The sequence below is a fragment of the Carassius gibelio genome, chromosome A11 (assembly GCF_023724105.1).
Source record: "Carassius gibelio isolate Cgi1373 ecotype wild population from Czech Republic chromosome A11, carGib1.2-hapl.c, whole genome shotgun sequence".
Classification (NCBI taxonomy): Eukaryota; Metazoa; Chordata; class Actinopteri; order Cypriniformes; family Cyprinidae; genus Carassius; species Carassius gibelio.
Genome location: NC_068381.1, coordinates 13684163 through 13699835, shown reverse-complemented (window position 1 = coordinate 13699835; position 15673 = coordinate 13684163). Strand labels below are relative to the sequence as shown.

Genomic DNA, 15673 nt, shown 5'->3' with positions numbered 1-15673 from the left:
TAATTGATCCAGTCCCTGTTACAAAAATGCGCGCGCACACACGAAAACGCACTGAGGGTTGATCCACTTCCCCTGGGGCCCCGTTTCACTCCATCATAATCAGTGTCTCTTCTCAGACACACTGTCACAAACACACAAACACACACACGCAGCACCGCTGCTGAGGCCTGGAACATTCCGCGCATTCAGCTGTATGTGGGAACACTTAAAAATAAGCCATAAACACGAACACACTCTTGCATTTTTTAATAAATCATTTTTGAAAAAGAGATGAAGCCTTCCAGTGCATTGTGTAAACGTGCCAAAGTGAGTTCATTATTTGTTTGTGACAATGCACTTGTGGCAGGATAGAAGTGCTTGTTTTGTTGTCTGTTCGTAATATGATCATAATATGCCTTCAGTTGGGTTTTCTGCCTCTGATCTAAACTTTGTGTGTTCCTTAGGTGCTGATATGTTTTAAACATGAGTGGAGTGGGTGAGAACTCACTTGAGCCACTGTGCTCAGACCGAAAGCGCAAACTCTCCACATGTGACACGCCAGGACAAGGGTGAGACGTTTAATGGTGCATAAAACAAGCAGTATTTAAAATCTTTGTATGTTTTTCCTCCCTAAAATTCTCTGTGTGTGTGTTAAATCTACAGATGTGACAAGCGCAGGAGGGAACAGGAGAGCAAGTATATCGAGGAGCTGGCTGAACTGATTTCGGCCAACCTTAGTGACATCGACAGCTTCAATGTCAAACCAGACAAATGTGCCATCCTTAAAGAGACCGTGCGCCAGATACGACAGATCAAAGAGCAAGGTACACGTCTGCTCACATGGCTCTTTTACATATTAGTCTGTGAAAATATTTACTAAACCCACAGTGTGTTGAGTTTCCTTTGTTTTATAAAAACGCTGCCACCTGGTGGCAGGTGGATTGACATGTTACTGTAGTCTGGCCTCCTAATACATTTGAATGAATATTTGGTAATTCTGTAAATTCAGTATATACGTGATTATTTGTAATTGGGCAACACCATAGCTAGATTTAGATGATAAAATATTGTTTTTGAAATTACAAAAAAGTGCAAACATGACTATCTCTGGATATATATGAATCTGGACGAGTGGATTATCTAGTAAAACTAATTAGTAATTTTAGTCAAATATAATTTGTAAATCAATCAAGTAATTACATTTTCATGAACTTAGTATCATATTTGTAAGATTCGAGGTGTAATTCCTGGAGTGATAGCACTGTGTTCATCGTTCTCATAATTATATAATAGATTCAGAACTGTAGTCTGCACAAGTTTGTTGTGTGAGACAGGCCTATACATGCCTCTTTTCATTTGGACTATATAACCTAGAGTTCACACAGGCGTTGGTGTTCATTCTTCCTTTCTTGACATTCCATCGGTTAGTAGTGATTTACAGGAATGAAACCTACAAAATCTACATATCAAAATAAACAGACCTATTTTTCAGCTGTTGCCTAGCTATAATATTCTATAAGATAGTTTTTGTGCCGAAACAAACATTAATTAGCGCTACCTTTCTAAACTTTGGGGTTGGTAATATTTATCATTTTTGTGTGTGTTTGTGTTTGAAAAAGGATTTTATGGTCACCATGACTGCCTTTATTTACCGTATTTTCCAGATTATAAATCACACTTTTTTTCATAGTTTGGCTGGTCCTGCGACTTATAGTCAGGTGCGACTTATTTATCCAAATTAATTTGACGTGAACCAATAGAAAACATTACCGTCTCCAGCCGTCGGAGGGCGCTCTATGCTGCTCAGTGCTCCTGTAGTCTACCACTGAACACATAGAGCGCCCTCTCGCGGCTGTAGACGGTAATGTTTTCTCTTGGTGCTTGGTTCTAAATAAATGCGACTTATAGTCCAGTGCGACTTATATATGTTTTTTTCCTCGTCATGACGTATTTTTGTACTGATGCGACTTATACTCAGGTGCGACTTATAGTCCGAAAAATACGGTAATACAGTGAAGGCAATTATATTATGAAATATTATTGCGATTTTAAAATGATAATTTACTAATTTTAATAAACTATTTTCTGTGGTCCTGATGGTCCTTGTTAAATTTTTAACCAATATTTTCTTGAAAAACGTGAAGCATTGTTTTTCAGCATTCTTTGATTGATAGAAAGTTTATTTGAATCTATCAGTATTTATTGAAATAGCAATCTTTTGTAACTTAAATGTTGTTAACGTCACTTTTGATTGATTCAATCCATGTTAACGCCTTCCAAAAAAAACAACTTTTTTGTAAAGATACACACTACTGATCAAAATTGTATACAAATTTTTCAACATTAGTGTATATCTTTACAACTGTGTATATGTTTCTATAGGGTTTCTAATATGTGGTGTGTGTTTGCATGACTCACAGGTAAAAGCTCATGTGGCGATGATGATGTCCAGAAGGCGGATGTGTCCTCTACTGGTCAAGGGGTCATCGACAAGGACCATCTGGGCCCTCTCTTGCTCCAGGTTAGATTAAAAACTTAAAGGTCAACGGTCACCAGAAGCTCATTTGCTCATTTATCATACTGGCATCTTTATACTAGCATGCAATTGTGAGTTAAAGCGTTTTATAATAATAATAATTCTGAATCTCTCTCTCTCTCTCTCTCGTCAGGCTTTGGATGGGTTTTTGTTTGTGGTGAGTCGTGAAGGCAGCATTGTGTTTGTGTCAGATAATGTGACTCAGTACCTGCAGTATAAACAGGAGGAGCTGATCAACACCAGCATCTATAACATACTGCACGAGGAAGACAGAGAAGAACTGCATAAAAACCTGCCCAAAAACAATGGTATATTTATATATAAATGTCGATGTATATCTATCTTTTAAGTGAATTTTGCTGTCAACTGTTCACAAAAAAATAAGCATATATGTATAAATCATGAAATCATGGCAGTAAGTTCAAGATGTGACTTGAGCATAATTTTTGTGTGTATGTTAAGGTCCCAACAGTGTGTCATGGGGCGGTGATGCCTCCCGTCAGAAGAGTCACACATTTAACTGTCGCATGCTGGTGAAGTTTGGCCACGGAGGTGAAGAAGGCGCTGGTGGGCCTCGCTACGAGACCATGCAATGTTTCGCTCTCACGCAGCCTAAAGCAATGATGGAGGAAGGGGAAGGTCAGTAGTAAATTCATGGTTTATTATTTCTACAGATTGAATTCTATATACTTTGTCTTCTTGAGCTGCTTGTGAATTAGAAAAGTGTTTTTTTTTTCTCTTTCTGTCTATCAGATCTGCAGTTGTGTATGATTTGTGTAGCACGGAGAGTGACTGCAGTGGAGAGGACAGAACGATTCAGTACTAGACATGAACTAACAGGTAAAATTGATTTACGGTGTCATTTTAACTCCAAGTTCATCTCGTCGATGAAACGATTGAGATTTAAAAAAAAAAACTGTCCTGGAGCAGCCCAGCACTGTTTCCATCATCTAACACACCTGATTCAACTCATCAGCTCATTAGTAGAGACTTTAAGACCAAAAATCGGTCAGAAAAGGTAAAGAGAAAATGCGATGCCTGTCAGATCCACGTCATTTTTAGCATCTGCAGCTCTTAAAAGCAGCCAAAATAACCTAATAACCCCACTGCTGTGATTTGTCTGTTCATCAAAGAACAAAAGAACAAAGAGGAAATCAAGAACTTGTTAAGCTTTCATTCAATTTCTGTATATTTCCTACTTACTGAAGGGCACAGGTAGCTAAATATGACATTTATTATAATTATAGTTACTGTAATGTTGAATCTCATGCAATGCAATATAAAAGTATATTAAAAAAAAACTTGAATGTTTGATGGGATTAATCGTGATTCATTTCACATACGTGTGATTAATAAGTTAATTTTATTTTTATTCGATTGAAAGCACTTATATATATATGACATTGACATTTAATTTAATTTGACATTTTAAAATGTGGAAATTGACCAGATACAACACACAGTAATATTTTATTCGCAGTAAATATTGAAAAAGTTTAAAGGACACCTTCAACAGAAGAAAAAACAATGAAACTGATTACGGTGAAATTGCACAAAAAAAAAAAAATTCACATAGAATTCTATTTGAGACAGATGTGGTACCACATCTGAGTGTGTTCATTTGACCTCAGGGAAACTGATCGAGATCGAGCAGCAGAGCCTGTTGCACACCACCATGCGTCCTGGCTGGGAGGATTTAGTGCGCAGGTGTATGCAGATGTTCCTGCATCGTAGTGAGGGTCAGCCCTGGTCCTACAAGAGACACTTTCATGAAGGTATGTGGTAATACACTTGCATGGATCTTTTCTCAACTCAGCTCAGCTTGAATCTTTCCATTTAAGTGCATAAATGAAGTAAAATGCTACATAGAAATTATGCTGAAAGACAAAATGGAAGTGTGAATTCTGTAACTTGTTAAAATGGGCCCAGAAATAAGTTCTGCTTTTGCATGCAGTGTGAACTGGGTTTGACAGATTGGAAACATGTTTTATTAATGTTGTTTGTATTCTTCTTCTTTTCAGCATATGTTCATGGTAGAGCAGAGACTCCACCCTATAGGTTCTCTTTGTCAGATGGCACTCCTGTAACGGCACAAACACGCAGCGAGCTCTGCCGAAACCCTGTCACCAATGACCCGCTCACCTTCCTCTCTACTCATCTTCTGCAGAGGTTTGTTCCCCTCTACCCAAAGTCAACAGTTATATAACTGCTCTGATTTTACATGAAAATACCTCTGTGTTCTCCTCGCCTTCACTCCTCTTTTTCACATAGGGAGCAAAATGGATACAGGCCCAATCAGGGTGGTGTAATGCGGTCAGTTATGGGCAATGCCAATCCGAATGCCCAAATGGGCATGGGCAATACCAGAGGCTATGGCGTGAACGAGCAAGGTCACATGGGTCCTAGAGGAGAAAGAGCTATGTACGGCCCAGGCAACAGGATGAATCAAATGAACCCGATGCATCAGATGAATCAAATGAACCAGATGAATTCAATGAATCAAATGAATATGAATCAGATGAATTGCATGAATCAAATGAGCACTATGAATCAGATGAATCCAATGAATCAGATGAACTCTTTGAATCAGATGGGCCATCCTGGCATGAATCAGCACCAGCAGGGTCAATTTCACGGTGGTGGCTATGGTATGGGCATGACAAGCCCCTCTCAAGGAAGCCCTGGCATGAACCCTGCTCAACAGAATCTCATGGGGTCGCCACGGATACGAGGGAGTCCTAAAATGGGTGCAAGTCCCTTTTCTCCTGGAGGTAAGTGTTCTGCTTTTGCAGTTTCGATTAGATAGATGGAACCAAACTGAATTCGATTGAAAGTTCCTATTCAACAGATTTCAAACTTGTTATTCCCAAAGTTAGACACATCCCAAGTTTGTTTATTAGACATTTTAGCTAATGGGAGAATCCTCTAACCTGCCAATAAATAAGGGTTGGACCCGATGGTTAGGAAGTTAAAGTTTTTGCCCTTTTTATCCACCTCATTTTGCAATGCTGAAGTAAGCTATTGCCTGTGAATTTCCGACTAATGATTCATTGGCTGCTTTACCTAGAAGAATGGAATAAATGGTGAACCTATTGTACAACAAACCAAAGTGTTTATAATTACAATAATGGATCAAAACAATAATGTGATAAATGCTAGTTTGCAAAATTAAGCAGCATAATAGATTTTTTGCACAGCTACAATAACGAAGTGAATCACACAGGAAGCCTTGCACTTTTAAGTTACAAATGGCTGCACACACTCTTATATTAAAAATAAGGGGGCTATTTTAACACTTTTTATTGTATTTAAGTCAAATCTGCAGAATATCCCTTTCAACACTCAAAGAAAATGTGCAAAATGTTTTCAGATTCTACTAACCTAATTGTACTGGTTGTGTTGTGTTTATTGGTGCGAAATTTGAAAACTAGCTCAAGATTTAGCCATATTTTCTCGATTTGACAGGTATGCACTCTCCCATGGGTCCTGTGGGTATGGGCGTTAGTGGCGGATCTTCTGCTCCATCAGTTGGGAACACCTTCTCTAGCAGTTCTTTGAATGCCCTCCAGGCCATCAGTGAAGGTGTTGGCTCTTCTCTACCTTCAGCTCTCAACTCTCCTGCACACAAATCCGAGAGCTCTCCCAGCATCAACTCGACCCAGTCAAGTCAGCAAGGCCAGACCGGCAACAGCAAACCCAGCGCTGGTGACTCCAAGAGCCCGTCAAGTGCTCACAGCACAGGGTTAGATCAGCAACAGGCCTCTTCGATGGAGACCACTGATAAACCGGACAGCCAGTCCAGCAAGGATGGTCCCACTGGAGCGGAAGTCAATCGGAGAGTCCCTGACGGAAAGGGCCACAAGAAGTTACTTCAGTTGCTCACATCCCCAACTGAAGAGATTGGTATTGGGACCGGTGGACCTATCTCAGGACGTGCCTCCACTCCAATGGGTCCCGACTCAAAGGAGACGGGAAGTGGCATGATGAGTCCTTCATCGACTGGAGTGTCCTCCTCATCTGGTTCGTCATCAGGAAATAGCGTAAATCAGCAAGGCTCGGGAGGAGTGTCATCCACAGCTTGTCCCAGTGGCCATCACAGCTTACAGGAGAAGCACAAGATACTCCACAAGCTCCTTCAAAATGGAAACACACCCGACGAGGTGGCTCGCATCACGGCCGAGGCCACTGGTAAGTCCTCTCTTGGTCCAGAGCTCCCGGGCACTGAAGGGAGGAATCTAGATCTCAAGCAGGAGCAGCACAGTCCGAAAGAAGGAAAAAAGCCACAAGCCCTCCTTCACTACCTCCTCAATAAGGATGACTCCAAAGAGCCCAATGCAACAGAGGTCAAGCCAAAGCTGGAGGAGCTGGAGGGGAGAGGGGCCGCTGGAGGGCAGGGGTCAGGGGTCACAACCTCTATTTCTAACAAACAGGAGGGCAAAGTCAAGATCGAACCACCTGATGAGGTATTTACAGTTGATTCATACTTCTCATATTGGGTTCATACTTCTATACTTCCCAATAACACTTAAGTCATATATATAGTGAAATTGATTTAATAATAAACATACATACTTTTAACAAAATAAATAAATCTAATATACTGTATGCTACAACTGTTTTTTTTAAAGGTAGCAGTACTTTTATTCTGCAAGGATGCATTAGATCTAACAAAAGAGATCATAAAAGTGAATTTTACTTTTCATCAAAAAATCCTCAAAGTATCATGGTAAAAGTATAATCACTGATTAAAAATCTGAGCTATTGTTTTAAAAAACAATATGAAACTATCTTTGCGCACTTTGACAACTAATACATTTTGCTTTGTTGATGTGGAAAATTCTCATGCAAATTGAGAATTATTATTCTAACATCAATCCTTTGTGTTGTTTTTCCAGCTGGATAGCTTAGAGAGTATTCTTGGAGGACTAAGGAATTCAGGTTCTGGAATGTTTGCTGATTCTGGAACCGGAGGAATGGAGGGGGGCAATAAGCAGGGCAATGGACCTAACAGCACCGCACATGGTGAGTCACAACACACAGAGTGCCTCAAAGTCAGAAGGGGGATGTTGAAAATGTATTGTTACTAGATAACGATATGTAACGTTTAATAGAAAATGTACTGGACATATATTTTAAAGGTTACTGCTGATGACCATGTGGATGGCCAAAGAAATCTGTCCATTTTTGTTCAAGCTAATTGTATGCATTATTGTGGTCCAGATCGGGAGGGTGTTGGTATGGGTTCTGGTCCGCGTGTGCCCTTCCAGAGGGCAGTGTCTGTTGATGGTAAACTCCTGAGCGGGCCAGGCATGACTGGTAGGAGGAGCGCCCCTTCCTCTCTTGTCAAACAGGAGCATATTGAAAACCAGATAGGCATGGGTGAGCCTCTCATATTTTCAAGTTTGAACATGGATCTTATGTATTTAACCATATAACTTTATATGCATTCATTCTTTAGCTGAATTTTAACGCTTCCAACATGCTTTTCCCAGGAGGTCCAAATAGGCCAATGGGAATGCTCAATCGGCCCCCAATGGCAGGTTCTGGAGATTGGAGAATGTCCAGTTCCGGCAGTCCTGTCGGACACCCTGGCATGGGTCGCACAGGCATGGACCACAATCCTAAGAGCTTAATGGGAGGACCCATGGTTAACCGATCGAACAGCGTTCCTGCAACCAGATCCATGTTGCAGCAGCAGTTGATGGACCCTATAGGTAAGTTCTGTCACCTTAAAACCAGCAGCGTGGGCATATTACAACAGGTAGCACATCAAATTAAATCTTTCAAACAACATGTTGTTGTTTTTACAGGGCCTTATGAGGTAGGAATGGGTTTGAATTCATTCAGTGGACAGGCACCTCCACAACAGTCCCCTTCGTGGCCAGACAGTGGGATGGGAATGGAGGGAGCACAGAATGCAAACAGGTAATGGAAATGAGGGTACACCAGATCTACAGCTTGAGTTCATTTGCCTGCATTCAGTTAATCCTAATGTTTAAAATGATGAAAAACAGTGTTTGCCAGCTTGCTAACTTCTGATAGACTTATACACTGAAATGGACATACCTCACATCGAGTCACACACCTTCTCTCTGAAGCCTCTTTCATGTCTGCAAAAAGAAGGCATCGTTGAAAAATATTTTTCCTAATCCATTATTTATTTTATATTTTTTGGAATCCCTATACAGACATGTATATGAAAGCAAATGTATAAATGAAAATTGATTATTTGGAATAATAAAGTATGACCGTTTTTTTAGTTTTTAATTAGATAAATCTAAATATGAAATTAAAACAATAGTAGGTGATGGCTAGTCACTGAATTAATGAATGAGTCAATGTCAAACATTCAACCAATTGGTTAAATCTCTCTCTCTCTATCTCTTTATATATATATATATATATATATATATATATATATATATATATATATATATATATATATATATATATATTTATATAACCCAAAAAACTACTTAAGGGTATATTGTTTAAAAATAAGTATGTGCATCTGAGGATTAAGTTTAAATACATTGTAAATAAATCTTGTTTTAAAGATGTTTAGATTGTTTTACCGCACAAAGTCAGTAAAGTCCTCTCTGTCTGCTTTTTATATGTCAGGCTGCCATTTAATAACTCTCTGGATGATCTTCTGGTCCCTCCGTCTACCACTGAGGGTCAGAGTGATGAGCGAGCTCTGCTGGACCAGCTGGACTCTCTACTCAACAACACTGACGTCATCGCTCTGGAGGAGATCGACCGTGCCCTTGGCATACCGGATCTCATCAACCAGGTACCCTGCCAGTCTGCTTCATGGAACAGATGTGTTCAGTTTACAAACCACTATCTTCAATGCTGTGGCGTTAGATACGTTAGAGCTGCTGGCCAACCAGGTTCCCTGAAAACCGTCATTTTGGTCTCATTCTCTCTTTAGGGTCATAGTTCAGACCAGCCCCCTCCAACAGACCCCTTCTCTGGTCCTTGTCCGGGACCTGACTCCTCTATGGGTATGGACCCCAAGGGCATGTATGGGCAGGGCTACCCGGGCCCCCCTTCCATGGGAATGCAGGGTGGATATGGCCGTGGTCCCAACCCTGGTCCTGGCCCTGGACCTGGTCCCATGCCAGGGCAGTCTGGACCGGGCTTTAACCCCATGATGAGTCAGATGAACCAACAGGGTGGCTTCCCCGGAATGGGTGGTATGGGCGCCATGCATCCTCGTGCTAATATGACAAGGCCTCGGATGGGGAATCCGACCAGATACCAGCTCCAGCAGAGACTGCAGGGACAGCAGGTGTGCAGCTGCCCTCCAATAACACTCAACTGAGGTGTAATCGATTATTGTGATGTTACAGCCAATGCACATTTTAGAAATGATAGTGTCCCACAATCTAATTGCCTATATTATTTTGTGTAATGTAAGGCTGTGACTTTTATTGAATAGTTAAAACCTATTAAAAAGTCAGTAACGACTGGTCAGGTTTTTTTGCTGTGGCACAAAATAACTGTTGCTGCATCAGAAATTGCATACTTCTCTAATTTGTATGAGAGACGAATAGTATATACAAGTTTATAGCTTTAGTAAAAGCACCTGGATGACTTGCTACATTGCCGAGATTATAAAATGTGTATTTGATGGAGACTTTACCCATGAGGATGTGAGAATTAGTGATTAGTGAAGCCAAGTAACTGTAGGTCACAGGATTTATTACATCCAATTTAAATTTCATTAATGTTAAATTATATACATTTTAGGTTCTAAATTGCTAGTAATTAAACTTGAAATCCTATATCCAACACAAGCAATGATATTTATTATTTACACTATTATTTGATTTATATTGATTAATCAGATTCAACATTTGATTTGAATGTTCCTTTGCTGCAGTTTTTGAACCAGAGCAGGCAGGGCATGGGGATGAGACCAGATAACAACCCTGCAGGAAACCCTGGCATGAGACCCAGCATGCAGCCTGGCATGGGCGGACAGGTATCTTTTGGTCTTTTGATGATTTCTGAAGCCTTTCTATCTTTAATATCGCTGTTCCTCCATCTTTCAGCCTGGTTTCCTGAATGCTCAGATGATGGCCCAGCGTAGCAGGGAAATGATGAATCTTCAAACAGAGGTATCAACAGATGACTTTCCAGAAATACGTTTCTGTGTCTGTCAGTGATGTTGTGTGGAATTGCATATATGATACTTAATAGCCATTGACAATGTATGCAGTGTAACTGAAGGATAGGATTTTATGTAAGACTGTTTTAGCAAATCATAACCAGTGTCTTATGTAAAATAGTTTTAACCCTTGTTTTCTTTGTTTCTGCAGATGAGAAGACAAAGGGTGATGATGATGATGCAGCAGCAGCAACAGCAGCAGCAGGTTGCAGCCGGAGGCTTTAGTCCCCCTCCTAATGTCACAGCTCCTACAGGAATGGACAGCCCTATGGGAGGACCACCAATGACCCAGCCCGGCCAGCAGCCCTTTAACTATGGAGGGAACTATGGTAAGCTAGTTCTATTGGGATCTTGTTGTTACGATAAAATAATTAGTATTGGGGCACGGTGAATAACATAATTGGAATAGAATATCAGTTTGCTTGGGTATATCGATTGCTAATTACATGCTATGCACTTTCTTGTTGCTTTTTTGTAAATATCTCTGTGTTGTGATTTCAGGTATGGGCCAGCAGGGGGACCCTTCATTTGTGGGAACAGGCAGCAGCCCCCCTAACAATATGATGTCTGGTCGTATGGCTGGCCCTCAGAATCCCATGATGCAGCAGCACCCTCAGAGCAATCCCATGTACCAGTCTGCAGAGATGAAAGGCTGGGGACAGGGGCCCATGCCCATTAATAAGTAAGTTATAAACCCTTATAAAAGTTATAAAATGAAAAATAAACATGAAAGCTAATTCAAAATATGAATGCCATTTTAATAGTACATAAATTTTCCTACAATAATACTGGTGTGGAACACTGCTAAATCAACGCAAAACAAGTAGTGAATTAATTCAATCAAACCTGTCAATCACTACAATCAAACATAAATACATGGTCTTTAAGCTTAATTGGGTGTATCATAATCATTCTCCTGTTTCATCTGTTTCCTAGTTCATACTCGCAGCAGCAATATCCCCAGCAGGGGGCGCCGGGACAGTACGGAGGAATGATGATAAACGGTTCTATGCAGGGGGGTGTAAATGGCAACGGGGCAGGGCAGATGCCTCCAATGCAGAGCCAGATGGGCATGAATGCCATGGGCATGGGACGCATGCCAATGGGACCCGATCAGGTACAGACTGCGTTGATTCAGTTATATTTCCCTCAAGGAGAAGTTCATCCAAAAAAATGAAAATGTACTCTCCCTCAGGCCATCCGATATGTAGACGAGTTTGTCTCTTCATCAAAACCGATTTAGAGAAATTTAGTATTGCATCATTTCCTCACTAATGGATCCTCTGCAGTGAATGGGTGCCGTCGGAATGAGGATCCAAAACCGCTGATAAAAACACCAGCAGTTTGAACGCTCATTCTTACGGCACCCATTCACAGCAGAGGATCCACTATAGTGTTACATTTCTCTAAACACATTCTGATGAAAAACAAACTCATCTACATCTTGAATGGCCTGGGGATGAGTGATTCCTTCACATGTCATGTGTTAAATCTGTTCATCTTTAATGTGTGTCTTACAGAAGTACTGCTGAGGCAATGAGCCATCTCTGTCAAATCTGGATTATAACATGGACTCACACATCAGTCCAGTGATGAAATGTCACCACGGAGCTATAAAATCCACCTCGTAGAGAAGAAATCCCTGGGAATCTCCAGTGAAAACTTGACTGTGAGAGAGGGAAAGAGAGCGAGAGACTCGGGCCTTCTCTGTGGGCTTCTCTCTGAATGTGCCCAGTAGTGAGTGCAGCAGGCTCTCTCCTGCCCCACATGGCTGTACTGCAGTACACAACATAACCACCAGGGGGCACAGAGGAGGAATGGTTGTGGTACAACTTGACAGTGTGGGGGAGCACTTTATTTTAAGGCTAATATGGAAAGGATAGTTGCAATATATTTCTTGCTTTTCTAGCCTTATAGAACGATTATGTGCATATGTCTATTTTAAATTAGTTTCAGACAAGGCTTGTTTTAATAAAAACCGTGGGAATTGTAAACACCAGAACTTCATCACTTCGCATATCAAAGCAATAATCCTCCTCTCCATGCCACCGGCTCAAAGTGGCATGTCAACAAATAGCAAATGATACCGCAGTATTTTTTTGTTTTTGTTTTGTTTGTGTGTGTGAATAAGATTGGAATTGTAAATACTGTATGCTACATATGTATCATACATGCTTTTACTACATACTTTTTTTGCACAGAATTTGGGCCATGATAGGTCCATCTTATCTATATTTTAGGTCAATACTGCTCTGGGTTTTACATCTATTTTAACTTTTTTCAAAGGGAGAAAATATTTAATCTTTTCCAGCTCAGCCTCTTTTTCTTTCTTTCTTTCTTTTTTTTTTTTTTTCTCAACAATGACCGCCATTATGTTTCAATGGCACTTTTTCTAAATGTTTGACATCAGAAATGTGTTGCAGCGACGGTTTTATGATTTTATTATCATTTCTATTTGTTCTTCTGACCGGAAAGAAATGGTGCAAGTTTTCAGATTATACGCAAAGAATGTTTTTGCTCTTTAAGCTAGATCTTACTAAGGAAATGAACTCACTTTCTCGCTGTATTGTACTGTCGGTTCTTCAGAAATCTACCTTTAAGAAACATGCACAATCCAAAGATATTTTTTCAGTCTTTTTTTTTTTTTCTGTCTTCTCAAGTTTGACTACAGAAATGTATCCATTTATATATGTTTTTGTGCAAATGCTCAGAGTAAAAGGTACATATCATATGAACATATTACTACATATTATGATTTTGTACTATATACTGTATACAAACAAAACCAAGTATACCTGTTTATTTTTGAGGCCAGTTAATATTTTAGCAGTATTGTCTGTGCTTTGGGGGGTTTCTCTATCATGCGGTTTCTTCGCTCTTCACTTTGTTTTGTAAGATTTTGATGATTATGAATATCTACAGAACTGCCAAGACAACTTGTAACTACACACCTCGTTTTACAACTTTTCTTAAACCACTTTTCAGAGCCTCTCGTAATAAGGAATCCATTCTGACAAAGACTCTCATCGGTGCATCTCTGTAGTGCAGTGATCCCGGCCGCTTCATTAGTCCAGTCTTTACCATCAAGTGACTTCAAATAAGGCTGATTCCCAGATGTGGGAATGACATACAGTGGGAAACTAATAAGAAGTCGGTCTCTTCTGGCTCTTCAGGAAAGCAACACTATCAGTAGTGTTCATTTCACTAGGTTACTGTTGATTGTGACAAAGTATATTTTGAAATGATAATTCTGGGAAATTGAGGTTATTCTGGTGTGTTTTCAGAACTGGTTGACTGGGGGGTGTGAACATGGATGTAAATTACAATACACTTAATTATTTTGCTTGATGTTGATATCGTTGTAAATAAAAGTTCTATTTAAACATGACCTGTATTTCCTGCAGTCTTTCTGTGTGGGTGTGTGTTTGATTGATTTTTCGAAGTTGTAACTGAAACAAAAACATAAAAAGATTGAAGTAGTGTTTGTAAGAAAATGCTTTTTGAGTTTTTCTAAAAAAAAAAATTATTTGTGGAAATGACAACCTCTTATTGAAATTTCTTTTTGAGAAATGTTTTCACACCAATTTATTATTATTATTTTTTCTGGGTAGTTAGGTAGAAGGTGGAGTTTAGTAAATGCAGTCTACAAACTTTTCAAGTGGCTTAAAATGACTAAATAAGAATTTAATGTTATTCAACTATATACTTGATAGGTTTCTGGGAAGGTTAGGGTACAGAAAATATTGTAAGTTAAAAAAAGTTGTTAGTCAATGCAAAGTCTTTCATAACGTGTGTGTGTGTGTTTGGGATGACGTGTAAATAAAGTTCGCCGTGTTACCACGGAGGGGCGCAAGAGGATAAAATGTCTACACACCGAACCTTATCATTTATCCAGTAGTGTTGCCAACTGATTGTCTTCATCTACGTCAAAATTAAAAATAAATAGCATCTAATGACAACGATGAGAATACAGATTTACTCAATGGATGTGGCCTACAGATTATTCATCTCTTTTGATGTCTGAGATTAGTTTCAGTATACAAACATATAGCTAAACACCTCTTAATGTAGCATTGTCTTAATTTAGAGAGCAAACTCCTTATGGCCACAATTAATTTCAAGTAATTCCCACTGGCCCCCCAAAACAAGTTTTTTTTTGTTTGTTTTTTTGTCTACTGTTTTCAAAACGCATGTTGCTGAGCTTTAGTTGATGTTCTGGTGGAAAAGTTGGCTGTAGTGTGTGGCGCAATGGTTAAAGGCGCAAAGTTCTTTTTAAAAGAGGCTTTCGTTGTAGTATGTGGGAAACTATACAGAGGGAGCGAGAGTTCCTTGGCCGTGTTCCCAGCCCATCTGCAGCCCGGGCTTGCGGATTACTGTTTGTTAATGTTTCAATCAGCTGTGTGCCGAGGAATGTGGAGCGATTTAACCTGAACTTCCCCAGGTGTGCGGCGGCGCCGCTCAGTCTGCGCCCTCCCCTGCCCTTGGCACAAAGCGCTCACACAAACACAATCACACACACTGGCCGAGCCGCGCATCGCGAGGCCTGCAGCTGCGCGCATCACACCGCAGGGAAATGAGAAAAACATTGCACCAGGGAGACGGAATAAATCTTATAACGAACTGCCTTTTTCTCGGAAAACACTTAACCCTTCCGCTCCCCACCCTTTTAAATAATGGGACGCGGAATTATAGAGTTTGGAAAGTGTTTACAAAAATCACTAGCTAAAAATGAATAGAAAATGAAACATCATTTTAAAACGAATTACTTGTGCATATCAATTTAATTCATTTTGCCCAATTTTGTATGACATTAGTTAACCTCTCTTCCATCCTATAGATATTTAATTCACTTTTACCAGACATTTATATTTATTTGTTTACAGACTTTTCGTTATGGTGGATGTAGTTATATTAGTCAGTTTTATCTGAAGATAAATGTGGCTTTTTTTTACCAATTAAAAAAAAACTACTATCAGAAGTTG

The 15673-nt window shown here is 39.9% G+C and overlaps 1 protein-coding gene across 1 annotated transcript in view; it reads left to right on the top strand.

Moving 5' to 3' along the window:
- LOC128022405 (nuclear receptor coactivator 3) overlaps positions 1-14079 on the top strand; it is a 35721-nt gene extending 21642 nt beyond the window's left edge. Inside the window, exons 2-23 of the mRNA XM_052609941.1 lie at positions 444-548; positions 643-803; positions 2400-2500; positions 2649-2823; positions 2978-3154; positions 3269-3355; positions 4147-4290; positions 4537-4684; positions 4787-5286; positions 5981-6978; positions 7411-7537; positions 7736-7894; positions 8008-8229; positions 8326-8440; positions 9137-9308; positions 9450-9809; positions 10404-10505; positions 10576-10641; positions 10843-11020; positions 11193-11373; positions 11628-11808; positions 12212-14079. Of these exons, the coding sequence (XP_052465901.1) occupies positions 463-548; positions 643-803; positions 2400-2500; positions 2649-2823; positions 2978-3154; positions 3269-3355; positions 4147-4290; positions 4537-4684; positions 4787-5286; positions 5981-6978; positions 7411-7537; positions 7736-7894; positions 8008-8229; positions 8326-8440; positions 9137-9308; positions 9450-9809; positions 10404-10505; positions 10576-10641; positions 10843-11020; positions 11193-11373; positions 11628-11808; positions 12212-12223 (4452 nt within the window). The 5' untranslated portion in view covers positions 444-462 and the 3' untranslated portion in view covers positions 12224-14079. The remainder of the gene's footprint in view (positions 1-443; positions 549-642; positions 804-2399; positions 2501-2648; positions 2824-2977; positions 3155-3268; positions 3356-4146; positions 4291-4536; positions 4685-4786; positions 5287-5980; positions 6979-7410; positions 7538-7735; positions 7895-8007; positions 8230-8325; positions 8441-9136; positions 9309-9449; positions 9810-10403; positions 10506-10575; positions 10642-10842; positions 11021-11192; positions 11374-11627; positions 11809-12211) is intronic.
- Positions 14080-15673: the final 1594 nt, after the last annotated feature.